Raw genomic sequence first — 26062 nt, forward strand, 5'->3', positions numbered from 1 at the left:
ATTATCTAGATAGTAATATGCAAATGAGATTCAAAGGTGAATAAAAAGTAGTTGGAAAACCTCAATGAAATGAAATCCCATTCTGTGGTGGATGATCCTGCCACACAGCCCACAGGTAATAATCACACAGGACCTGGGACTCCACTCCAGGGCCACTGCAAAGACCAAGCAAGCATTGCCCTCTCAGAGTACTTGCCTTTATCACCTCTGTTTGCACTGCATTTCCCACAGGGATTAAAAAACCCCGTTTGAACTCATGTTAGTATATAAAGACTGAACCACAGTAATAATGGCTTAGTCATGGGCCTGAGGGAGGAGCTTGGGTTTGGCTGGACTTCCACACTTTGGGAACGTAATGTCAAGTACTGTGCTAGACAGGAAAGGGGCACAGACACAGATTACCAGGTATTTTCTGTTTTGTTTTTCACTATCCAACTGTTCTTACTTTGGTATGTTAGGGTTTACTATCTTCTTTTCAAACACATACTTCATCAAAAAACTGGACATAAATGCCACATACTACAGACACAACTTTAAAACAAGAATTTTGGGAACATGCTCTGAAAGCAGGGCTCTTCAGAACCCTTCTACTCATGTACAGCTGCCTGAGTTATTTGGCTCTGATAAATGGGTTGAATCCATGACAAGCACAGCTTATTGAGGATTTCCAAAACAGCACAAAATGCGTATTTTTTGATCTTTCAGACCCTTAAACAGTTTACATTTTCAGAAAAAAATAATAGCCTACAATAAATTTTGTAGTATAATTAATATCATGGAGTTGTGAAAGTGTCTCCATGTGACAAAAAAGAAAATAATTTAAAAAAACCTTACCCAAGTCCAAATCATCTACAATAGTTTAATGCAGGTTCTCAATGAAAAACTAGGAACAAATTAAATTAGCATATAGTGTATATACAGGACTCCTCAGAGCCTCACATTCATCCAGTATCTTGTAATGTGGAATTTTAGTATGTGCCATAAGTATTTGCAGAATGAACACCTAAAAGCTACAATTTCTTATAGAACTGTATGTAGGTGAAGAAATGTGCACAATACAAAATGGAGCAATGTACCTAAATGTATTTCAAAGCTAGAGAATGAAGGGGCTAGGCATATAGACTTCTTTTCTGGAGTGCCACACATAGTTTGAAAACTATTACATATAGCAGAGATTTAACACCTTTTTCCTCCTTGTAATACAGGTTCTCTGTCAGCACTGATCTTATTAACAGCAATGCTTCTGCACCAGATGATGTTAAGTTTAGTTGTTGTTTTCTTTATTATGTGTCCCATATTTTCATCTTTAACTCTGCAAGAAGAATACCAATTTGGTTGATTCAAATACTGCTTTATACATAACAGATACTTCAGAAACTCTCTAGGCCAACAGAATTGGAGCATAAATAGGAGAGCCTGTACAGCACCAGATTAAATGCCACCAAGTATACTCTGATGAGAAACTATTGTGGAACCTGAAAAATTGAGCCCATACAGGGTGTCAGATTCCTCGAAGAATGGGGAGATTAACCTCTCATCCTGTAACTGAGTAACAATAATGATATTTTACTCCATTCAATAAAGAAAAGACAAATTTATTTGGAGGCTGTCACACAATATCCAAAAACCTATTATAAAATGTAAAATGTAGCAACTGTCAAAAACACTTTCAGAGTGAATGTTAGGATTTTCTAAGGTCTGTGATCTCCTTTAATTCCAGAGCTCTTTGAAATCTGACCTTTACTTTAAAAGGAAGACAAATTCCAAGAAGTTTGTGTTTGTTTTGCTTTTTTAAAAAAATTAAGATTTCTGAGCTAAAAAACAGAAAGTTGAATTTTTTGCAATTTTGTAGAGATGCTAGTTTGCTCCTCGTTGCCATCTTAGTCAGCCTTTGGTACCTGGAGAAATCCCAGCTGTGAATTCCTTAAATGTTATGCACCTTTGAGATCCTTGCACAACCATAAGGCACAAGGCAAATCAGATGAATGTTTCAGGCATGAGAGCTGCTCCAGTCCTGCAGCCAAATAGCTGCCTGCTGAGGCAGCTCTGCTGCCAAAGATCCACTCTATCTGACCACAGGGAGGGACAGCTTCGGGGCAGCGTGATCTGGCAGACCAAGCCATGGACTAAGAAGAAAGGACTAAACTCAGCTTGACACTGATTTCTTCCACATCCTGCATGAAACCACAAAGGCAAATCTATGCAAACTCAAGCAGCCACAGCAATTACCTACTGCTCCTATTGACTTGAATTTGTGTTCTCAAGGCATTTCAGTTTTACAGGATCTGCTTCAAAGATCACTGTTGGCAGTGGAAAGACTCCCACTGTTGGCCACATTAATATGGACCATGCCATGCATTGCAGCCACAGATTTAAACGTGCAGTGCAAAAAGAGACTCATAGTTTCCCATTACATATATGTCTGCAGGAGTATGTCTGTACTTCTGTGAGCATGCACATGGCATTTTCCTCTGTAAGTACAATGTAAAATTGGGAAACACACTGTGCAACATTCCTCTGTCTCCCAGAAACTGGCATAAATACTGGCAGTGCATGGGAATTTGACTGCAGAACAGTAATATTTGCCCATTTTATTTCCCCACCACATCACCGTGAGGTAAGGGTTCCTTGCCTCTGCCAAAATTTACAGGAATTGTCAGAAAGGTTTTTTTCAATGAGCTTGGCACTGGCACAGTATTCGAATACAGTTAGGATAGAGACACCAGTAGATGGAACTGGTGCTTGGCAGACACACGAGGTAGAGCAGTTTGAAAATTCTGAATACAGAGATGCTCTGCAGGAACTCCAACCTTGGACTTCCGTTGCAGCTTATTAAATTAACAACCGGAGTGACATAAGCAATAAATGAGATCTAGGATTTGTGTATTTATTTTCCTAAGTAGGTTTCTGAAAAATGGCAAGGGTTCAATCACTCAGCAACATCTTAGAATGTGCACTAGGTGCTTTATTTACAAATGTCCACATAGACTGTAACTAACAACATACCTCATTATTCTATACTTTTTGAATATTAAACTTATACGATAGGTCTGAGTTCAGGTTGATGACATCATGGAAGAGTAGCCATGTCAACAACATTCTTACAATTTAAAGGAGCAAGATTCATTTCGTACAGACCACACTGGGTACAAAGGAACTCACAGTTTATATTTTATAGGATTTAAAAATATAGTGATAATGGGTGAAAAGAGACAATGTAACTTTTTTTAAAGGTCTTCTAATAATTTCTGCACCTGATATATAAAAAAAATGTCAGAAAGAATCATGTATCTTTAATATTACTGGCCCAGAACTCATTGGCTTTGTCCTGGTAAGGAAAAAACCCCTATGATCATCACGCATAGGTACAGTACCTTTGGGTACATAAATAAGTATACAAAGTTTGGACAGATCTATATACATATATATAAATGTATATATCATGCAATCAACCATTAGTAAAGCAGATAGGAAAAGTACTCTCATTCCTTCCCTTCCTTGCTATTTAAAGAGAAAGTTTCGTTTATTTTTTATGGCACTGTCAAGAATAATTTAAGAGCAGTGCTATACTAAGAACACTGCATTTAACCTTTATTCTCTACACATTTTTCAATTCATTCAAGTCAATGAGAATTCTGTATGCACAAGAACATCAGAGAAGTATCAGTAAGGTGTTATTGTCTAAGCCACTTGGACTCACAGATTAATTCTGGAAAAAATGTAGTATGCAATAAAGATTATACTAAAGATAAGTGCTGGGTTTTTTACAGGCATAATTATTGCAACAATCAGCTTTTTGCAAATGTAAGCAAATTGGAAATTATGAATCACAATCATAACATTGCTCTTATTTCTGGTAGTTTCTTAAACAAAAAAAACACCTTCTATCACTATGTATGACAAACTACATGGTAAAAAGTCTGCTAAATCCCATTTCAATTTTCAAACAGATAGTTCTGGACACAATATTAGATAAATTGCAGATATCTGAGGTACTCAAATACTAAAGCTGGCACTTTTTGTTTATAACTATTTAACTTCCTGGAATATGATCATCATTTAAGATATAAATCTGAACTGATACATGCATTTTCATCAACTTTTACAACAACAGAAAAAGAACATATCTTTTCAGTGGTAGTAACAGGCAGAATTAAGGGAGGATATTATGTCCTAGAATAGTTACACAATTTCTTTGCTATGCAGAAAAAACTTCATAAAACACCCCATTTCAAAATGCGTTTCTTATTAGGCAGTTTCACAAAAACAAAAGAAAAAACTCTGTATGATTTACTGATATGCATTTTGTCCAGATCAGTTTATCTCTTTTCTCTATCCAGGTTTAAGTACTTCAAAAACACAAAGCTACAGCCCTTTTTTTGGTAGGATTTGCTGAACAACTTTTATTTTTGACAGCATTAGCAAAACTAAGCATCAAAACCCCCAAGATATTAAGCACTGCATATAATTTTCAAATTAAGAAATCAGTTACTGTCAAAAGCAGTGGTAACAAATGGGGACTTTATGACAAAAACCTGCCATTGGCATTCCCCTCTTGAGCACAAGGTTTTCAAGGTTTTGAACATAATTTGTGTACACAGAGTCATCCTCTTTAGAACTGTCTTCAAACTCAGATAACAAAAGGAAAGTGTGTATGTTTCTGTCAATGCTTAACTCTGCTTTTTCTCAAGAAAACACTTGCTGATTAAACCAGAAAGCACTTGCCTGTGTTAGAAGAAATCTCCAGTTAAGTAGAATCAATTTCATATCACCTGTCCCTTAACTAACATAAACAGAAACATGCAGACACAGCAGAAGGCACCAGAAGCTCTGTTCTGGGATGCCACATGTGCTTGTTGTCGTGCATATGCAAGGAGATGAAAAGCCCAAGAGAACAGTCATGAGAAGGACGGGAAAATAGAGGGTCTGTGCACTTTTTGTGAAGAAACTGAGAAAACCTGGCTTGGTTAGTCCTACAGAAAGAATGCTGAGAGAGGATATGATTGAATGCTGAGAGAGGATATGATTGCAGTCTATTAATACATCCTGAGATAAACACCAGGGAGGGATAAGAGCTATTTCAGTGGAGGACAATGTTGGCAGGAGAACAAATGACTATAAAGAAGCCGTGAGTTACACTCATCCTAGAAATTGGAGTATTTCTAGTTAGGAGAGGACTAAGGCTCTGGAGCAGCTTCCCACACCAGCAGCAGCAAGGGCAAAATACTGAAATGTTTCCCAAGTAAAACCTGATCAGTTTTCAGAAGGGGCTATGTGATACGGCTGCCTGTAACCATAGACTGCATGTGGTGAGCGAGCAGATGTTTCCCTGTCCTGTGTTCCTTTACTCATTCCTCCCAAACTCACAGGACAGTCACAGAGTATGCCAGTAGGAAGCCTTCCCACTTCCTGGTTCACAGAGAAATTGAAGACTTTACAAATGAAATCTGAAAAAAAAAATTATACAGGATGTGCAATTTAAGAGAATTAGTGTTCCTACACAATCCTTAATTATTCATATCTCCTGGATTTCTGTGTGTGTGTCTTCAGTGTTCATTAATATGTTTAATCCCTAGTGCCTCAAACCATAAAATTACAGTAGTTTCACGAATACAAGCCGCACGGATTATAAGCCGCACCCCCGGTGCCTCGACAATGTTGCTGTCTTTGTCAATAGATAAGCCGCACCCCGAATATTAGCCGCACTTTTGTTCGTAGCGAGAATCCGTGCGCAGCTTTCACAAATTGGCCAATTAGTAACAGGATCGCGGCATAGCGGGCTTTACTGGCTCGGGGCGGGGCCAGGAAGGCTCGGCCCGCTCATGGTGGCCGACGGGGCCGGGTGGCCCAGCTCAGCGCCACGGCTCGGCGGGGCTGGCCGGGTGGTACTGCCGCCGCCGCCGGGCTCGCTGGCCCCCCTCTCCCGTCAGCACCGCCCTGCTGCCGCGTTCCCTAGCCCCGCCGGCGGGCTCGCCGGCCGCGGCGCGCCGCGTTCCCTAGCCCCGCCGCCGGGCTCGCCGGCCGCCCCCTCCCGTCTGCACCGCCGCCGCGTTTCCTCGCCCTGGCCGGCACTGCAGGCCCCCGCACCGCCAGGCTCCCCCACGCTGCTGGCCCCGATTCTGCTGGGCTTCCCCTGCTGCCAGGCAGCCCCACCCGTCGGCCTTCCTGCTTCTGCCATGCTCCCCTGCACTGCTAGCCCCAGTTCTCCCGGGCTCCCCCGCCCTGCTGGCTCAGGCTCTGCCGCCCCCCCTTCCCCGCCCTGCTGGCTCAGGCTCTGCCGCCCGCCCCCCACACTGCTGGCCCCGCCTCTGCCAGGCTTTCCCACCTCTGCCGGGGCCGGCCGGGCTCCAGCTTGGCTTGGGGCTGCCGCGGGCTCTCACTTCCGTGTTGGCAGCTTTTAGAATTTTGTTAATAGATTAGCCGCCCCGGAATATTAGCCGCACTTCCGGGTTTCCACCAAAATTTTGGTCAAATTGGTGCGGCTTGTATTCGTGAAATTACTGTACCTATGAAATTAACAATGCGTTACTGCTCCAACACTGACACATCCACTTGGGACAATCTGTGTGAGCTGCAGCTTGCTCATACTGGTTGTTAAAAGACCTGCTGCATTCATTTGGTTTCTGACAGTCTGGCAAAGCACAGCCATCTACCCCCAGTCCAGCAGTTTCTCACCCTGCCACATATTTTGTAGTTGGAGTTTCAATCCTCTTGTTAAGTAACATATACTATTACATGGTTCTATCTTTACATTCTTGTGTAATATGCTAAATTAAGTAGATTAAATACTGAAGCATATAAACCAGAGTACTTTTGATCTCCTAGTAAAAAAAATTTCATGTTTTTTTCCTAAAGAAAAATCTTACTCAACCTAGATCAAAATAATAACAAGTAAAAATATTTTCAAGTGCCACACGCAAGACTGCAAACATACTTTAATTCCAGAGCTTTCATTAGAATTAATGAAAGATATACAGTGAAAGTGATAAAGTTAGTCTACGCATAACAGCAAGAGGAATGCACTCTAAGCTCATCTGATGTTAGACTTGATTTTATGCTGACCTTGCTCTGCTGGCAGATGTTTTTTTGCCTGTATTTGGGTTTATAAGTGTCTGACAACCTCAATAGCAAATTAACTGTAGTTAATTTTATGCACGTTAATTCTGCTGAAAGTCACACAATAAGAGGCTAGGAGGTTAAAGTCATAATGAACTGGATGATGGTAAAGTCCACATCTGTGTTTTTAGAGTATTGGCAGCATTTTAATTTCCTTGGGACTTCACATAGGATGTTGTTGAAATTGTGGAAGTTTAAGCCAGCAACACAACTGCATCTAGCTGACACCTGAGAAAATTAAGAAATCTGGTACACTATGCTTGGGACTCCCCAGGCAAAAAAAAAAATGTAGATTGGGGAGTGGCTTTAGTGCACACTGGTTTATACCTCTTCTTGAAGGAAATAAATATTGCCAGCTTTGCCACTACAGCAAAGTTCCAGCAGTCAAAGACCATCACATTTTGTGAAGTACAGCAAACTTCTTCTGCAGGACAAAAGAGATTTTGCACCCAAAATACCTGGAGCCTGCATTACTGCAACACTGATTCACAGTTCTCTTTGAATGTAATGAATTCTTCTCCTTTAGCATATGTAACTTGTCATATTAAGTGCCATTGCCAAATACACAGAATGCTGCCAGAAAATTACAGAGTAGCCATTTCTAAAGTTCCAGAATCTACTTAGCCCTGTGCCCAGATTAATGTCTTCTGCAATACTTACAAGGCAAATGAAATACTTTGCAATATAGTACTTTGTCTATCAGCATTGTGATAAAGAATAGATTAAAAGAACTCATGGCTAGCTTGGCACTTTGTCAAGACAGCTCTTCAGTGTTACTCACTCTAAAGTATTTCAGTCAAATTCTGTGTTGCTAAATCAAGGAATGAAGAAAATCTTGATGCAATTTTTTTCAGAATATTATGTATTACTTACCTGGGGGCAGTCTTTTATGTAGTGTCCCTTGTTAAAGCAGAGGTGGCACAGATAGTTAGGAGGTGGCCTCTTGCTGGGTTTTCTGGCTTCTGAAGAAAGGGATAGGTCAGAGAAATGCTCAGTGAGGGAGCTTAACCCATCCACAATGTTATTAAGTGAGCCATAAGGTGATGCACTCTTGTAGAGACTGCTGCTCAGAGCCTGCAAAAGAAAACAAGTAAGTCACACACAACACAGTACTGTATTAAGGATTGTTCTGAGGGAGACCTGAATAGGGGATAGATAACAATAGCAGGGGGAATAAGCGATTCTTTGTTTTTTTTAGGAACGCAGCTACGTATTTGAGGGGAGCAATATACGGGCTGTTAATAAAGAGGTTTCATGATGGCAGCAATGGAGCTGGTCACCTCACTGCTGAGGAAACTATTGAGCTTGCCATGGTTCTCTTAGTCCAACCTTTGCACTAAGCAATGATTGCTTTCTTGTGTTTGACCATAATGCATTCATAGTACAGTTAGATTATGCAGGCAAAAAGCTGAAAGAACAACTCACAAAACAGAACCCTTTTGTGTCCACAACTACTTACGTAAAGAATACTGAAGTCAGAGAAAGGAAAAGAACACCAAGAAAAATGCAAAGTAACTCCCAATTTCCAATCTGGTTAATCAGACAGTCAACACAGGGTCCCATGTTCAAATAATAACAAGAAGCACTGAGCTACATCTGGTTTGGATTTTCTAAGGGGGAACCTGCTGTGATTTAAACATTTCCTGATAAACAGTAAATACCTAGGTTTGTACTTCACCTCAATAGGATCTTCACTCTCTCAATCTGCAAATCAAAATCAGTAGCTCCAAATTAGCTATTCAGTAGTTTTAGAACAGCAGGAAACCCATCAGCATCTAAATAGGTATTTTCCCTAATGGAGATAACAAGGATTAATTCACTTTAACCACTTAAGGTCCAAAAGAAACTGTATGATGGAGTTCAAAAAGAAAATTAAAACTCTTTTTAAAATTAGCATAGTAATGAATCACTCTAGAAATAGGACCAGCTATTGAGTGTCCTTTTCATTCTCACATGATGGGACACATTTCACATGGTGTTACCTTAGGTCTGCAATGCTATGCTCATGTAATTCTCTTAGCATCAGAGAATTATTACTGCTGGCCTATGGAAAAGTGAGGTAAGAAGAGGTCCAATCTGTGCCTCTGTGCTTTAATTCTATTGAATTAAAATATTTCAATGGGGTCTTTATATGTGTTTTCATATGTTTATACATGTTATATATATTTTGAAGACATGCACTGAAATTGATTTAGAGTTTGTGAAATAAATCTGAAATTGAAATTAAATTAATTTCAGAGATCTCAAACATTCAGGGTGCCTGCACAGTGAGTGTTTTCTGGGTGACAGCTGCATACAAAAAAAACCCTGTTCAAGCTCTAGGCACAAGTACCTGGGTGAGACCCAACTACCCCTGAATTCCATCCCACCACGGATGGTGTACACTGTACAGAAGAACTCAGCCTAATAATCTGCTTCACCCCCTTGCCCTGCAGTCAAACACAACATGCTGAACTCCACTGACCCCTCCTGCAAAGCTCAAGCTGGTGCACAGCAGCAGGATCAGTTCAAGAGGTCGCAGAGGGGAATCTGATCTCACATAGGACTTCACATATGCCCTGGGACGAAAACATCCAGTGTAGTGTAGTTCTGTGCTGTGCAAGATGATGTGGCCCAGAGTCAGCCACATCGTTTCAGTGGTTAAAGCCACAGATTTCAAAAGGAAAAGGTATTTCAAAAACGAATAAAAAGATTTTAGCTGCTTTAGCCATCAAGCAGCCAAAGATACCTCCAACAGTCACTGGAATTTATTTCTAGGATTTATTGGATGCTATAGGAATGAGAAATTCTTGGCATCAAATTTTGAAAAGGAAGGGGAAGTGCTGTGGATGCCAAAATAGTATTAATTAAGGGTCTTCAAGAAGTTCTTGTCTCCCTAGGAGCCACTTTCTCTTATATATGCTTGGAAAAATATAAAATCTTACTTTTTAAGAGATTCTCTTGCCAAGAGATTCTTAAAGTACTTCACCTGCATTACAGTCCTTAGTAACTTTGCAAATTCCTTATTATCTGATTTTATAGAAGGGTAAAAGTACGGATACAGAATGTGTGAAGCCACAAATCCTTTACCTATTGCCAAAATCTGGAATACCCTCTAGGGATACTGCCCATCAGGAGGTTGCTATTTTTGCCCCCAGGGCCAACCCAGTAACAAACCAAAACATATCTATCTGCTGCCTACAGTGGGCTTTGAATTGGACATATGGCACGCAGCGATGACTGTTTCCTTTCCTACATATCCTTTACACTGAGCTATTGCCCTCATTAAAAGGGAGCAATGTGGAACCACAGCTGGGTATTATGTAATTCACTCCTCCAACAACCCTTCCTGGCATGTTTCAGGTCAATACTGAAAAACAAGGTGGCTCACTCTGGCAGCAAACCTTCACAAACTTTTGTTTCAGCCTTCAGCCATGGCTGCCAGAAGCTGTGTCAGAGGCTAGCATCCCATGGGACTATGGGCTGCACTGATGCTAAATCACACCCTTAGCAGCCACCAATGGTTCTGTGCCCAAAGAGTGGCACGCAGCTCTAAAAGAGACCATCCGGTTCAGCTGGCAGGGCACATGTGCAATGCATGCCACAGCTGGACACAGCAAAACATTCAGTTCACACATGACACCATGAATAATAATATATAATCATAACTATATAATCATCTATAATCATTGTGAGGCCCAGTGTTAAAAAAGGAAAAAACAAATATAACACCCCAGAACATGACAGTAAAGGAGAAGATGGACATTGCTGATGCCACTGGTACTTCGAAGAACAATGCATTCCTCTGGAAAATGCCTAGAGGATCCCAAGGTGCAGCCCATCCCTCTGGGTATAGTCAAGCAAACTGATCCAGCAGTTCCTGCCAATCTGACCTGGAAAATAGTCTTAAATCTGTTTGAATCAAAGTCAATGTGAAAAACACATCAATCTGGCACTTGAAAGTTGCTATAAAGAGCACCAGCACAAATGGTGCTACATCCTGTTTCTAGCTCTGGAAATCTCTAATTCTTCAGAAAGAGATGAGGAAATAAGCCATTCCAGAAGCCAAGTTATATAATAAGGGTGGTAATGGGAAAGTTCATCCCAGCCCCTGGAATCAAACAGTGAAAGCTCAGGGCTTGTAATGAATGTGATGAAATGGTGATTGACTCCATTTTGTCATTGTAAAAGACAAGGGGTGAATGAATATTGCTGAGATACATAAAACAGTTTTGGTTTGGGTATTTTTTTTCCTTTCTGGGGCACTCAATTGAGCAGAACGGCAATTCAGCCCTTACTAAGTGTTTGCACTGCTGCAAAGAGGATTTTTAAGAAGAGTTTTGAATAAAAACTTTGAATTAGCTTCACACCAAAAGGGGATGTCCGGGGGGGGGTGACTGGAGTGCCAGGGAGACTGTTGATGGCCTCAGACAGAAAATAAGAGAAAGAAAGAAATGCATTCTGACTCACTCTGCTCTCAAGTGTATTAGTACTCATCTGGGAGGTGGCAGGGAGACTGCTCCTCTCATTAATTCACCAAAAGCAATGACTGCTCTGTGTTCACAATGCAACACCAGCAAAGCCAACCTATTTCTTTAAATGGTAGACAATAGTACCTCTCAAAGAGAGTCTCGTTTTAGAGCTTGAACAGGAGAGAAAGGATTTGGCAGTGAAAGGGTTAGTGCTCTCAAGGCGCCTGAAAGACCACACTGCATGTCCTAATTACAAGGCTCATCAGCCCAGCTGCAATGAATTCAGGATTTCCTTATCTTGCCATACTGGGGGGATGGGGAACCTGGTGGTAAAACTTAGAAACTGCCTTGGTGGGAGGTTCAAGCTGATAATGCAAGTTTGTTTGTTTGTTTTTTCCTTCCTATGAAACTTGTTGATTTAATTGAATGTGAACCAAATTGAAAATCTTGTATTTTCCAAACGTAGCCTCTCTGCTGAGTATATCTTTAAACTGTATCTGTTGGTAGAGTTGGGAAGCAAAGTTCCCTTTGTTATTTGTTTGCCTAGTGTTTCCAGTTAAAGGGCACGTAATCTGTAAGGCTGCAGTGTCGTCCTTTGTGAAAGAGGCAGCTATTGTCTTCTAAGGCTTCCTCACTCTGATTTCCAGTTAGGTAACATACTATGAGTGACTCAGGAGTTCCAGTATCTAATTCACCTCTAAGATACTCCTAGTTACATGAATGATTGGCTAATGCTCTTGATTCCCACGGCTGCATCCCTGCCTTTCAGAAACACCTTTTGGGATTCATGTGTCAAGAGAGAGAAAAAGAAACCCCAAAACACTGGCTTTATCTCTTCAGTTTGTTTTTTAGCAATGGTATAATGTTGAGAAAGGTGAATATGCAATGAAACATTGAAGCAAATAAGGCAAGTCTTACTTTCCAAATTTTCCTTCGGTATGTACAGCTAGTGCTTTACATAAAAAGGTATTTTTTTAACAGAGACCAGAAAGCACAGAGAGCAGAGGAGTCTCTCAGTCATGATATTTATGTCTCAGCATCTACCAGATTAGTGTTATTAATAAGCAACTTGTTTATGTGGGAATGGTATCTTCTTATTAGGTATGGACTGGAAAAGTAGAGACATATCTGGAAAAAAAAATTGTGCCCCAAGTTCAGTTTGTGGTTGCTGGACCCTTAAGGCAGTGAGAAAGATTAACATATCCACCAGTTCATCAGTTTGATGCTCTAGAAGTTAGTATGATTTGTGCTTATGGTTCTCTCCTCATTTGTAGTAATCGCACTTTAATGTTCCTACAACCTAGTCCAGTCATCAATGCTTCCACCACATTAAACAGTCTATAACTGAAAAGCAATGAGCAAAGATTTTTTTTATGACTTATTTTTTGCATTAGTATGCTGCTGACCTAATAAAGCAAACAAAAATAAAGCAGTCTTAATGGGCAGAGTTAAGTTTAAGTCAACAGATGCCATGGCTGTTTGAAGTTTGTAGGAAAAGGGAGTTGGAATTCCCTGCAATCAGCATGGAAAAAGCAAGGTTTTCATATGCTGTAAATGGAAAATACCGTAAATATTTTCCAGTTTGTATGACAGTAACCAGACTAGCCATGCTAATCATTAGCCCTGCACCAAAGTATCAGAAAGTGCTAAAGATATCAGCTTGGATTTTCACAAAGATAAGAACTGAGTGGTCCCCGTGCTGTGTCATGGATAAAACAGTAAGATAGACAAGTCATTGCCCTCACTCAGTGGCTATTTCCATGTTGGAGGAGAGGGAAATCTGAGCTACCCAAACAGTAATTCATTAATTCAGTATGTGTAATATACAGAACTTAACCCCAGGGCCTATAGCTGTCTTATTTGCTAGTGTCCTAAGGTTTATTTTTGATGTGAGCTTTATCACGGGGCCATGCAATATGTGAGAGCACAACTGTTGCACCAGAAGAAAACCATGTTTGGAGAGGAGCACTTCAAATCTGTGACTTCTCTGTGCTTCAGCTCCTCATAAGTGGTCAAAACAGTTCCCTGTTTTTGTCCCCAAAGAAAACCTCCAATGCAGAATCACAGAATAGAATCATGGAATTGTTGAGATTGGAAAAGACCTTTAAGATCATCATCAATGTTTACGAACAACCCCAAAGCCTTCTGAAAACAGAGGGATTAAATGAAAATACTGTAATAAATTTAGTTGTATTAATTTGAGCCAGAAGAAATAGATAAGTTTAATTACCAAGGGTGAACTGGAAAACCTCAAAAACTGCTCCTGTATGGCTTGTGTCTGCTTTAGCTCCTCTGATAAATTGGATACTTTTACAAAAAAACAGCTTAAGAGTTTGTTCAGTAACATTTTATCATTGGAAAACTGAAAGCCAAGCTCATCACTCAGTAAAGAAAATGTTTGCCTGGAGCAAGAAAAAAAAGACTCAGGTTTCTGTTTCCTTCTGAAGTCAACTCTTAAGTCAACTGTCAAAAAAATCAAGTCTTTGGCCTGACTTTTAGTAAAATCTGAATTACTCAAGTTCTCATATAAAACCGCGATTAAATGTAGACTAGCCAAGTAAACCTTAATGCATTCCTGGCTAGTTAGACTAGCCAAGTATACCTTAATTCATCCTTCTTCTGTGGGGGGCTTTAGACAAATACATGTTTGTGTAAAACTGATAAGGCTAATGTCCACTTCTAAATATTTTCAGACAGATGGCACTAGGCCTTTCCTTCTGCAGAAACAGTATCTGAAGGAGACAGCTACAAATGCAGGGTGACCTGCCAGTGGTTGTGAAGCAAATCACTGAAGGGCAATGAATCTTTAATCCAGCATACAGATCTCCTTAATCTAGCTATTCCAAATCTGACAGCTCAGCTGGCTGTGGCCTCTCAGGCTGTAATTGCTGAGACAGTGCAAACAGCAGGTGGGTGCAAGACGCTGCTCTGTGCATGACTGCCGTGTGCCTTCAGTCCCACGCCACCACCTCGCCCTGCCTGGGTCTGCTGCTCTTTAACACTCGGATCCAGAGCTTTCAAGGTGTTTCTCAGAACTTAAAAACATCCTGCTCCCTGTGTACTGTAGGTAAAGTTATGCTGACAGCTCAGGAATTGCTCAGTCACCATCTCCAGGCTTGCTGGAGCTTAGGTAGGCCTTTTGGCTTTCTGCTAGTAGTGTGATCCTCCTCACTTCATCCTCGGGGAAGGGTTTGTGTGGCTATCAGTGAGGACACTCATTTTTCACAGGGACCTCACAAAAGGCCTTTATAGGCAGGTGTGGGAGAGGACAGAGATTTTCCCTGGTCAGAGGCGTGCAGTCTAGAAGGAACTTTGTAAATCTCACACCGAGTTCTGCAGGGCTCCTCATCTGCTGAATGCCCAACAAGTGCCCATTTCTGCTAGAGAGAAGCTCTAACACATGAGCACTGTATTAGGGACAGGGCAGACCATTCATGTCGTTTAGCACATCCCCCAGGAGCCCTGGAGTGCCGGGCTGTCCCTGCCTGCAGGCGAGTCTCCCTGACCTCTGGGGAGGGCCCTGCCAGCCCTCTGTCCCACTGTCACCTCACACTGCCCAAACACGGCCTTCATCGGGACAGGAGCAGGCTGTGAAGTGACGGGAGAAACGGGTGGACATGTTTTGATCCCTGCACTTTCTGTTAACATCTCTGCTTCCTGCAGGAAATCTTGTCTCAATCTGACCTGCAGTCTGAAAAACAAGAGTCGAGTTTCCTCTCGTTTGGTAGGTCTTTTGACACTCCAAACGCAAGAAAAATAACACCCGGAAATAGATATGTGCCTGTTCGAGACACACTTAGGAAAGCATTTACCTCCTGTGCAGCTCTTGTACGATGAAAGGTTTCACTAAGAAATGTCCATTTTGGGTTAAACAGAACTCTAAGTCTGAGACAGTTTTGTTTATATCATTTACATTCAGTAATGCCTTCTTGGCACAGAAACTTCTGCGATGGCTGCCAAAGTTTAGAAGAGGCAAAGCTAAGGTCGCTGTCAGAGGTAGAACAATACATCATCTGCCCAGAACGGGCCCCTCGCAATGCGCTCAGGGCCTCAGCTCCTGCGCTCACGGGAAGACAAAAACTTGCATTAAATTGAATATAGCGAGGAAAATAAATTATTTCTATGTACTAAATGACAGGCTGGAATTTCATTTTGTGACTCCAGCTTTTAGATAGTTTTATCTGCATTTAAAGCTACCCTCTTAATCAACAGTGATACAGCACAGCTTCAAGTGTGACCTCAGCAAGCAAACCTAAAACATCACAATCTGCTTCAGATAAATTATAAAATAACAACTGACAAATCTTGTTTCAGAATAGATTTTAGGCTTTTTTTCTTTCCCGTGCTGTGACTGTTAGAGAAATGAATCTATTATTCTACTAATTTCAGTTGCAATGTATATTGGAAAAAGATGGTTATCTAAGAACACCTCTGTATTTCAAGGATCACTGCTGCTCAAACCCTCTTAAAAACTCTTGCTAGTCCTCTATTTTCAGGGTGCAACAACTTTGCTTTCCTTTCAACCACAGCCCTAATGACTGCTTACAAAACAGTTGCCTAGCAGGCTCCCTTAGTGTGGAGACATGTAGGCTGCAACTCCCCTGCAAAAATCACTGATACCTGGAACTCCTAGAAGAAGAGGAATCTGTAAGAGCAAGCTGATCCCCTTAAACTGCTTGGTTGGCAGTTAGGTGGATGAGATGTAAATACAAATTTCCAGGTACCCACCACAATCCTTCTATGTATGGTATTGCGCTTGTGTTCAGAGACACCAAATCCTGCCACATGCAGGGAGTAGGTGTAGGTGGCCAGTTAATATAGCAGGAATTTATCTCTGCATATGAGCTCAAGTCCTGGATCATGAGGGCATTTGCTATTCTTCAAACTAAACTTGTTGAAACAAAATGTATTTCTGAAGTAACAGGCTTGAAAGACCAGGCAGCAGTTGAAAGAGCTAAGATAAAGGGTCTTCATGAAGCTCCTTAAAACTCCTCTAAGTCAAACTAGTGGACTTGCTACTATTTGCTTACACCAAAACATATGACAGAAAGTAAGGGGCTAGGCTTGTGATATGTTAAAACTTAAAACCCACCAAAACTCCCTGCAGCTGTTCTGGTCTGGCTAGACAATGAGGGGCATGGAGAAAGCCTAGGACTTGTAACCCTGCATTTATTCTCCTTTCTTCAAGTGAATCTGTCTATAATTTTAGATTCTGCTTTTAGTAGTTCACAAATTGTTTGCTATGGTTCTGAGAATAAGAACCAACCTGCAGGAAAAATGAAGTGATCCAAGTTTTTACACTTAAGAAATACTGTCTGTCTGAATTATGTCAGCATTACTGTACCATTTGAATAGCTTTGTAAAATTTAATTAGTTGCTTTGATCTACTATAATTACTCTGGAACCCACACAGAACCTAAGTAAACCATGAGGAAAAGACTTAGCTTCTCTCCATTTTAATTTAATCATTTCATTGTGACTTTGTAAAAGAGGAGGACAAATTCCAAAGGGTAGCAAAATGGGCATCAGGCTGTTGGCATTTTTTCTGGGGAAAAGAAACTGGAGAGAGGTACAGGTATTAATTGTGACCTTTTATTAATCTGTTCAGAAAATGGAAGGTGATACCCAGTACTGCTTTTTAGGTAGCATTTATATGTATGCATCCAATTTGGGTAACAGGATACAGTTGCTTATTACCAGAATTGTATGATTTGGCTTTGTATTATCTGTGCCTGCACCGTTTGGCAACTGCAGTGTATCATTATTTTTCATGCTTCTTAAAGCAGCATGGAAAAGATTCTCTGGTCTTAGATTTAAATTTCACTTAAATCGTGTTTCAAAGTCCTTTTATGGTGCATTTAAACTCTGATCTAGAAAACTTTCCTTGGCATTAATCCTCACCTAGCATCTGTCAGTAAAATGCAATCTTCTAGTTGTCAATTACCAAAGTAACAGGACCATCAGTACAAGTTGGTTGTTACCTATCTTGTACAAGTACACAAAATCCCCCAAACAAAACAACAAAGCCAAAACGGCCTGGGGCAGGGGGAGGGAGGGATTTGCTTTGGGATAAAAGCAGTTTAGTACACATCTTGGTTATCTAATTCATTCCATACACTTCATAAATTAATATCTTGATTCAAGTCAGACTTGGTTGTCTGATCATTTGTGCAGCTCTCTGCAGCCTTCTCCTTTTCTGTTCTGAATAACTGAGTCTGTGTCTGCAGAGCAAAAGAGGAGTGGATGAAAAATCATTACCCAACACACAGTTACATCACCCCTTTGTTTGGGTGCTTTGGCATGGAAGACACTGTAAACGCATAAAATAACCATAAAAGAAAGCTCTGTGTATAAAATATAATTGTAACAAGAATTCCACATCCTTTTGCCTACAATTATAGGTTGGAGTGGTTTTCTTCTCTATATACTGCCTGACAGGTTTTTGTCATGATGTGGATATATTTGTGAAGCAGAAAAAGCATGCCAGTGCTTCTCCCAATGAGGAGTTTGCATAGATACAAAATCCCAAGTGGTTCAAAAGAATTGGTAATGATCTTCAGCTAATCAGGAATAATCAATATAATTGATCTATATTCTATTGCTTGATTTTATTTTTTTTTCAACCTATCAGAAAGAAATCAATAGTAAAGCAGCAAGTGCATATTCCTCTTCTTGAAGATTTGATTTACTGTCAGTAATTAATATTTTAGTTTTTGCCAGCTTTCCAAGCATGGTTTTGGTGGTGATATGGAAGCAACTAGCTGCAGATTACTCTGGTGGCTAATACCTTCACTGTAAATAAACTAAAGTCATGTTTGAATTAGCTAAAGCTCAGGTAGGGCAGGTGTGCTGCAGAGCTACAGCAGCATTTGCTGGGGCAGGAGCAGTTTGTAGGTAAGGACACAGCACAAAAGGTTCTGGCTGTTGCAGAAAATTCAACACATTTTCTTTTTACTTCTGGGAATGTTCTTAGGTAAGGAAGTCAGATTAAAAGCAATATAATTGTATTTAGAACACTTTCTTTGGTGAACTAAATTTGACTCTTGTGCATTTCTTCCTGCAATCAAATTGCTATTAGGTAATTCAGCCCGAGTGTCCAGAGTAAGAGGAGTATCTGCTACGTGCAGTACTGGCCACTTACAAAAACACGCAAACAAAACATTTAATCCTGGACAACAGACAAGCCTAAAGCCATACCTAGGTCATACAAATGGAAGAGTGTAATTTGGATAATAATTTGAATTTCACGCTTTTTATACAAGATATAGATCTTATTTTCAGGCTCCACTTCCTATAGTACATTCACACAGGAGGTATTTATTTCCCTGGCAAATGTGGGTGTTTTCCAAAGACTACAGAAGTAGCAAAGCAGGAGGCCACGGCTGCAGAGATAAGCAAAAGAGAATGCTTATAGACATAAACCCCTGAATTTTTGCATTTTAAAGCATATGTCCAACTGGAATTAGGAACACAATAGTTGTTAGCTCAAATACCTATAATAAGGTGTAAGATTTTGAGACCAGTGTACAGTGGGCTGTGAAAGCTGCACTTTGTGTGCTGAGGCAGCATCATCAAAAGGGCTCTGGAGCTGGCTGTGTTGGGAGGACAGAGGCTGGTGTTGCCAAGATCTCCAAATGCGTGTTGTCCTCTGATTAACATAAGAGATTCAGCTCCCTGGAATCTATTATGAGGACGGGTGTGAGAATTGACATTTAACTTCCTGAGAAGCATTTTGGAATTACTTGTCTGGCACCCACAAAATACTGATAGTGTACAGTCATCCTGAGGCAGAGAGCACAAGTTCCTGCAACACAGGAATTGTTATGCTAGTGCCCTTTCAATAAAATTTTGAGAAGGTTAAGGGCCCTCCAATGTTGGTACTTTCAAAAAGAATAGTGAGAAAAAATTAAAATTAGGAAATATATCAAATAATAATTATTATTAAAGGACACATTCAGGTACTGTAGACTGTGCTACTCTGTCAGTTTGTAGGTGAGAAAGCAAGAAGTTCTCACTTGAGTGCCTAGCACAACAAGCACCCATGGATCAAAAACATGTTCTGTGTTGGAATAACTAATAATGTAACACAATTACAGAAATTGGGCATGTTTTGGAGCATATGGGAATTTCTGCTAACCTGTATCTCTGAGTTTGCCTTCAGACCATACTGGTTGTGAGCAGCCTCTTAAAAGGCATTTAGTTTTCTCTTCAATCTTTTAATCATGGCAGTTCTCAAAGATGTTGCACTTAATTTAGGGGGCAATGACCTGATCTGATACAGTAATCCTTGTATTCTTCTGACACTAACAGAATGAAGTTTTTTTAAATCTTGTAATTATCCTTCAAATTACTTCATCTAGGCCAAATAACAGATCTTTCTTTGTTAAGTATCAGTCTAGTGCATATCCCCCTAATTCTGTAAAAGACATTTGGACAACAAGTTTGTCTGATAAAAAATATATTTTCTGTAGAACTGCCAATTTCCTTTCCTACATTTTTGTTGTTCCAGCATTTCATCAGTTTTTGTTGTTAGCCTATGAATGTCACTGTCTTCTTTGGCAAGTTACCTAATCTACCCCCGTGCTTCAGACCTGCTTGTTTCACAGAATTTGAATGTTATTTTCCACAGTACATTGCAAACTTTTTTGAACTCCATACACATCCTTCTTTCCAAGCAAGTGATCCATATTTTACTGTAGCAAACTGAACTAGCTGGTGTGCTCTCATTCCCAGTTAGTTTCCCCCTTGCCTATAAGGACTGGATCTGGAAGTTTCCAAGTCAGAAACATGAAAATGGTGATTAGTTTCTCATCTAGTATGTGCAGTTATTTGTGCTTAAACAAAATCTGTATTTAGATCCAGAAAGTGGCTGCCAGAGGCTTCTAGAAGGAATTTCACTCTTGAAAGACACAGAGTAGAGAAAAACATTTAACTGTGATATTATGATAATTTCGTGCTGACTCTTCTTGACCAAAGACAGCATTGACTGGCAGGATAGCCTCCTGTTAGTGTAGAAAAATACCTTATGAGTCTCTTGCCCCCTCGCTCTAGTTTTTCAATTATACCCCTCAATGACAAAGCCACAGATACCTGGCTGTGTCTCAAAGGTGTTAAATTCCATGTAACCAGCCTCATAACAAAGCCTCAAATCCTTGGCTCTGATGGATGGTGTTATAATGAGGGTGGAGCTCCTTTCAATGGCCAATTTATTGCATCTTAATGGTCTAACATGCTATTATTTCATATCTAGGACAACAAATGCTGCCATAAAGTTTGGTTTAAAGCAGGTCTGTTTTGCAAAATGAGTCCTGCATACTGAACAAAACACTCATTGTTGCTTTACTGTTTAAACCTTTATTATTGCTTTTTTTTCCTTGGTACAATGGGCTTTTATGCACCAAACAGCTGTGTTCATCATGTTTATTTAGAAGGCATCCATTGTAGTGGAAAAAGTCTGGAGGACAAAAATCTTGAAGTACAAGACTACTCTGTGGGTGCTGGCACTTCTATTTTTTTTCTGTCCTGTTCCTTTGGTCAGTATGCAAGTCACATACACAGGCACTGCCATGCAGACTTGCAAACCCTGTATAATAGCAACTTTTCACAAGTGCTGTCTCTTATTCCAAGTGTTCTCCTCCAGAAATTTTCAATTGCAAGGCAACATACAGGACACACAACTATTTTACACCCTATGATCCTATCATTTCTCAATCTGTTGCTATTTTGGACCCTCATTAGGTCACTTTCCAAATATTGTGTACAGCTATGTGTCAATCATTGTAACAGCTCGGCTCCAGGCTAAGCCAACCCAGGACAAAACCGTGAGGGGGGGAAAAAAATGCCAACCAAAGCAAGCACTGTGTAGAAAACAGTCAACAGTTTAACTGTGGAAAGCTATGTGTTGTTCCAAAGATAGCATAAGCCCACTTGCTGCAAAAACAGCATACAGTACTAATGCTCTCTGAAATAATTTTACGTCGTTGAAATATGTAGTGTATACCCAATGGCATCTGCAAATAAACAGATGTTAGAATCTCAAGAATTAAGAGCATGACATTGTTGGAAACTCTTGGGTGATTCCTGCCAAAAAGCAGTCTAGTTTCCAGTTTCTGGAAAGAACAGAGCATCTAACATATTGACAGAACTTCTTTTGAGCAACAGTATCTCTAGCACCATTAAACTCCTGAATGAAAGTTGCTGTATAAGCAGGCGGTGTTAGCCTGGGAAATTAAAAGGTTCCCCATTTCCTTCAGGGTATATCCAGCAGGGCAGATGCATTCCCAGCCACAGGAGATAGCTGTGCTCCTTTTCCTCTTTTCAGGCTACTATGTACTAAAACAGAGTTCAGGTAAATACTGGAAACGTAGAAGTGTCTCCATCAGCCATACAGTCAGTGCGTCACAGGCTGGAAATGGCAACAAACTAACATGCTTTATCTTTTAAAAATAATAAAATATCTATATAGAATGAAATGGCTAATTTCCTGAGTGGTGAATGCTCTTGGCTTTCTACAGAGCTGGCAGTCTCAGTTGTTGCTGCTGCTCATGTGCCTCAGGAAACTGTAACGCGGTTAAAAAGAGCAGAAAAAAGTTACAGCTTGTGGATGATAGAATCCACACAGAAGGTGACTTCTGGGATCTGAAAACAGCACAGCTGGGGGGAGGCTGCACAGGGACTGACTGCTTGGATCAGGGGCAGAGACAGGGCCTGAGGAAGGCCTGGCATAGCAGGGAAATTATTTTCCAGAAGAAAGAAGAAAGGTTAGGAGGAAAAAATGGAAAGAACTATGAGCCAAGCGGAAAGGGAGTGTGACAAAAGGATTAGCCCCTACTTGCACAGAGTATAGCAGAAGCTGAAAATTAACTCGGGCAACTGTCAGGAAGAGAAAACTGTTTCTCAGAGACTGTTTTAAAGGTTTCCTGAATGCAGACTCCATTTACTTGTTTCTTCCTTTTTCTCCCCAAAAATAAAGGAGCTGCTGTGAGCAGAACGTATCCTGACTTCCACAAACACGGGCCTGCAGAGAGTCCCAATCTGGAATCCATGCTGGCCAAACTCCTGGAGGCTTGCTGCTACCTGGGTACCATAAAGCTTGTAAGCCAAGCACAAAGGGGCAAAATCTACAATTTGTCATCAACAGGTAGGTAGCTAATAGTTTAAATTGCACTGCCCACTAATCTTTGTGCAAAATCAATGTGCTTGTTAGGTCTAGATGCTGTTAAATTGCCTATGTCATGTCATGCTTAGTAAAGACTTAATCAGGTTGAACGGGTTTCGAACAACATACTCTTAAAAACAGTGCCTATTTTGAGACTGGATGTGCTTTGCTGAATTCTTAAAGAAGAAAGAATTTTTAATTAGAGGAAAACTTGTCTAACTCTGGCTCTTAACTGCTAGCAGCTCTACGAGAGCAGCTGGGGAATTTGATTTGGTTTTAATTAATATCTCCATAACTTTTCTGACAGAACAGGAGGATGTATTTTGACTGAGAATACATTTTGAGTCGATGTTTAACATAAAAGGTGCTGGAAGGACTTTGAAATGTCACTCTGTGGCAGGTTGGGATGTATAGTCCATCTGACCATATCAAACAAAGCTGCTGTTGAATGCCTCCGGCAGGAGTCCCGCAGTAGGGTGCCAAACTGGAGTTGGCTGTTTCTGGAGAGGCTGGGAGCTGTGGTGTGTGAGGTGCCACCTTGCAGTATCTCCACACATGTGAAATCCCTCCAATGCAGAAGTGCTTGACCTCAACAACTTCCTGTGACAGGGATTTCCATAGCGAATTGTCTTTGCACACCCCAGTTTTTTAGCTTCCTTCCCTTTGGTTACATTTAGTCTTGTTTTGAGTTATGAAACGTGCACAAAACTTTTTTTCGCTGTTTTTATCACGTTCCTGTTTATATCTCTTCCTTTCCAATAGTGCCTGCCTTTGATCTCTCATAAACCATATGTATTCTTGCATCAAGCTTTTTAAGTTAAGTAACACTTTAGGGGAGGGGAAAAAAAAAAGGGGGGGGGGGGTGACGGGCGGCGGCGGTACTTTTGCACGTTACGACGGATGTAGCACTTTTTGTGTGTGCTGCCCCCGTCCCTCCGGCTGCGCACGGGAAATCCGTGTAACCATTGACCAGACTGTCAACACGGGCGCCCCGCGCCGCTGGCGGGCGGCGGGAGGAGGCGGCGGCCGCGCCAGTGCCGCGGCGGCGGCGCCTCGCCCCGGCCCTCCAGCGGGACGGGCAGCGAGCAGCGCCGGCAGGGAAGGGGCCGGCGGGCGGCAGCAGCGCCAGGAGCCTGCGGCGGGGAGCGGGGCTGCCCCGCTCCGGGCGGGCTCGGTGCCGGTGCCGGCCCGGGGAAGGGGCAGGAGGCTGCCGAGGCATCATGGCGGTTGTGGCCCGTGGGGGCCGGGGGCTCCGCGCCGGGCGGCGCGGCGGACTCACCTCGCTCCGCTGGAGCTGGAAGAAGCTGTTGAGATAGCTGGAGCTGAGTGAGGAGCCCAGCTCCGGCGTGCTCTTGGTGTAGCCGAGGTCGGGGTGCTGGGACGAGGAGGGCTCGGGTCGGAAGGCATCGAAGGCGCTGGCCTGGTGCGTGTCTTGCAGCGAGAGATAGACCCAATTGAGGAGCTGGGCGGGCTGGTACACGGACGCGGCGCTGGTGTCGATGGTTGACAACAAGCTCATCTTTCCCCCCGGCTGTGCCGGCGCGGCTGGCCCCGCGGTGCCGGTCCCCCTCCCCGCGCTCCGGCAGTGCCGCTCTCCCGTCCCTGCCCGGGGCGCTTCCTCCTGGCCGCCCGGAGGAGAGCACGGGCCGGGGGCTCGCTGCCGCGCCCCGCGCCGCTCTCGCTGCCCTAAGGCCGGCGGCGCCCGCGCAGCCCCAGCGCTCCGCGCAGCACAGGCATCGCTGCCGCCGCCCGCGGGCTCCGCAGGAAACTTTGTGCGCGCTCCGTCCCGCCCGCCCGGCCGGTGCCTGCCCCGCTATCTGTCTTTATTCCCACTCCCGCAGGCAGCGGCGGGGAGGGGCTGCCGGCGCTCCGGCGGCGGCGCCGCGCCCCCATAGGCCTCCCGGCCGCCGCGGGGGTGCAGGGGCGTCCCGGCGCCGCTCCGCCCCCGCCCTGCCCGCCCGAGCGCGGCCCGAGCGGGTGTGCGGCCGGGGTGCCCGCGGTGTCCGTGCCGTGTCCCTGCAGTGTCCCTGCCCTGTGCCCGCGCCGCCGGCCGCTCGCCCGCCCGCCTGCGTCCCGCCGGCTCTCTCGCTCGCTCCCCGGCCTTCCTTTTCCTCCTTCCTGAAGATTTTTGCGCCAAACGCGCAAAGCCCTCCCGAGGGTTCCTCTCTGGGCCCTTTTGGGCTTGTTTTTAACTCGACAACTTTCGCTTGGCTCTTGTCAGCCCGCCCTCTCTTTTTACTCTCATTTCTCTTTCTTGCTGGTGCTGAGAGTTCATTGCGTTCCGAGGTTCCTTCTCGTTAAATCTCTGTCAGAGCTCCAGGTTTACGGCCCTGCGCTGCTGCTGAGGTGGTGCCAAGCCGTGCAGAGTTAGGGTTTCCAAATAAGGCAGGCGAGCGGCGCGATGCTCCCTTTGAAATCCATCTAGGTAGCCCTGGCGTGGGCTCTTGGGGAGCCTGGCTGCGGTGGGATACCCGGGAGTTAAAGCTGAGTAGGCCTTTTAAGGAGTCGGTAGCACAAAAGAGGATGATGAATGATTCCTGTTTTAGGAAGGAGCCCGAGTGGGTAAGCTGGTAATTACAGTTCATAAACTCTTCCCTGCTGCCTTCCCTGCGATGAGTGGAACAGGGCAGCTATTTCTTGCTTTGGTACAAGCACCGTAGTAATCAAACTAGGAGTTTTCAAAGGGGCTCCCAGGAGGTAACTTAAAAACTTGATCATAGCTCCTTGTTCTCTTTGCCAAGTGACAAAAGGGTAAAAATTAATGTGTCTTCCCAGTATGGTTTTGGGAAAAAAATGCCTTCCTTACTTAGATAACAGAAAAAAAATCTGACCTTTGAAACATCAAAGTTGGCATCTTGGTTTGCTGTAATAAGCCATATGTCTCTGCCAAGATAGGAGAAAAGTCCCTGCTCTGAAAAGGCATCGTTACAAGCAACCAAAAATGAGGGTCAGCATGCACACAGCAGAAAATGCTGTTCAGTTGACAGCTGCAAACACCAAAGATGGATGCATTCAACTTTTTAGAGCTGCTAATTAGGGCAGCAGAGCTATCTGCTTGCAGGAATTTAAATGCAGGTGAAGATTCTAACTTTCCAGAATTGCAAGGTCAAGCTTAGAACAGCTGAATCAAACTGAATTCCTTTAGTGAGGTTACTTTTTTTTCCCTTTTTTAGTGACAAAGCCCTTGCAGCACAAATGCAGTTCTTTTGTACACTCTCTTGGTTTTGAAGCTCTTTGGGGCACATCTAAACGTGTGCATGAGCATGAGAAGGAACAAACTTTTACCAGTGTAAAGGCTCTTTCTTTATATTCTGTCCACAACTGAGATCACAATAGA

At 42.5% G+C, this 26062-nt stretch overlaps 1 protein-coding gene across 1 annotated transcript in view; it reads right to left on the reverse strand.

The window, feature by feature from the left end:
* ZCCHC24 (zinc finger CCHC-type containing 24) overlaps nucleotides 1-24375 on the reverse strand; it is a 107252-nt gene extending 82877 nt beyond the window's left edge. Inside the window, exons 1-2 of the mRNA XM_033065491.1 lie at nucleotides 24005-24375; nucleotides 7990-8190 (exon numbers count right to left, since the gene is read on the reverse strand). Of these exons, the coding sequence (XP_032921382.1) occupies nucleotides 7990-8190; nucleotides 24005-24244 (441 nt within the window). The 5' untranslated portion in view covers nucleotides 24245-24375. The remainder of the gene's footprint in view (nucleotides 1-7989; nucleotides 8191-24004) is intronic.
* Nucleotides 24376-26062: the final 1687 nt, after the last annotated feature.

This window comes from Catharus ustulatus, chromosome 8 (assembly GCF_009819885.2).
Source record: "Catharus ustulatus isolate bCatUst1 chromosome 8, bCatUst1.pri.v2, whole genome shotgun sequence".
Classification (NCBI taxonomy): Eukaryota; Metazoa; Chordata; class Aves; order Passeriformes; family Turdidae; genus Catharus; species Catharus ustulatus.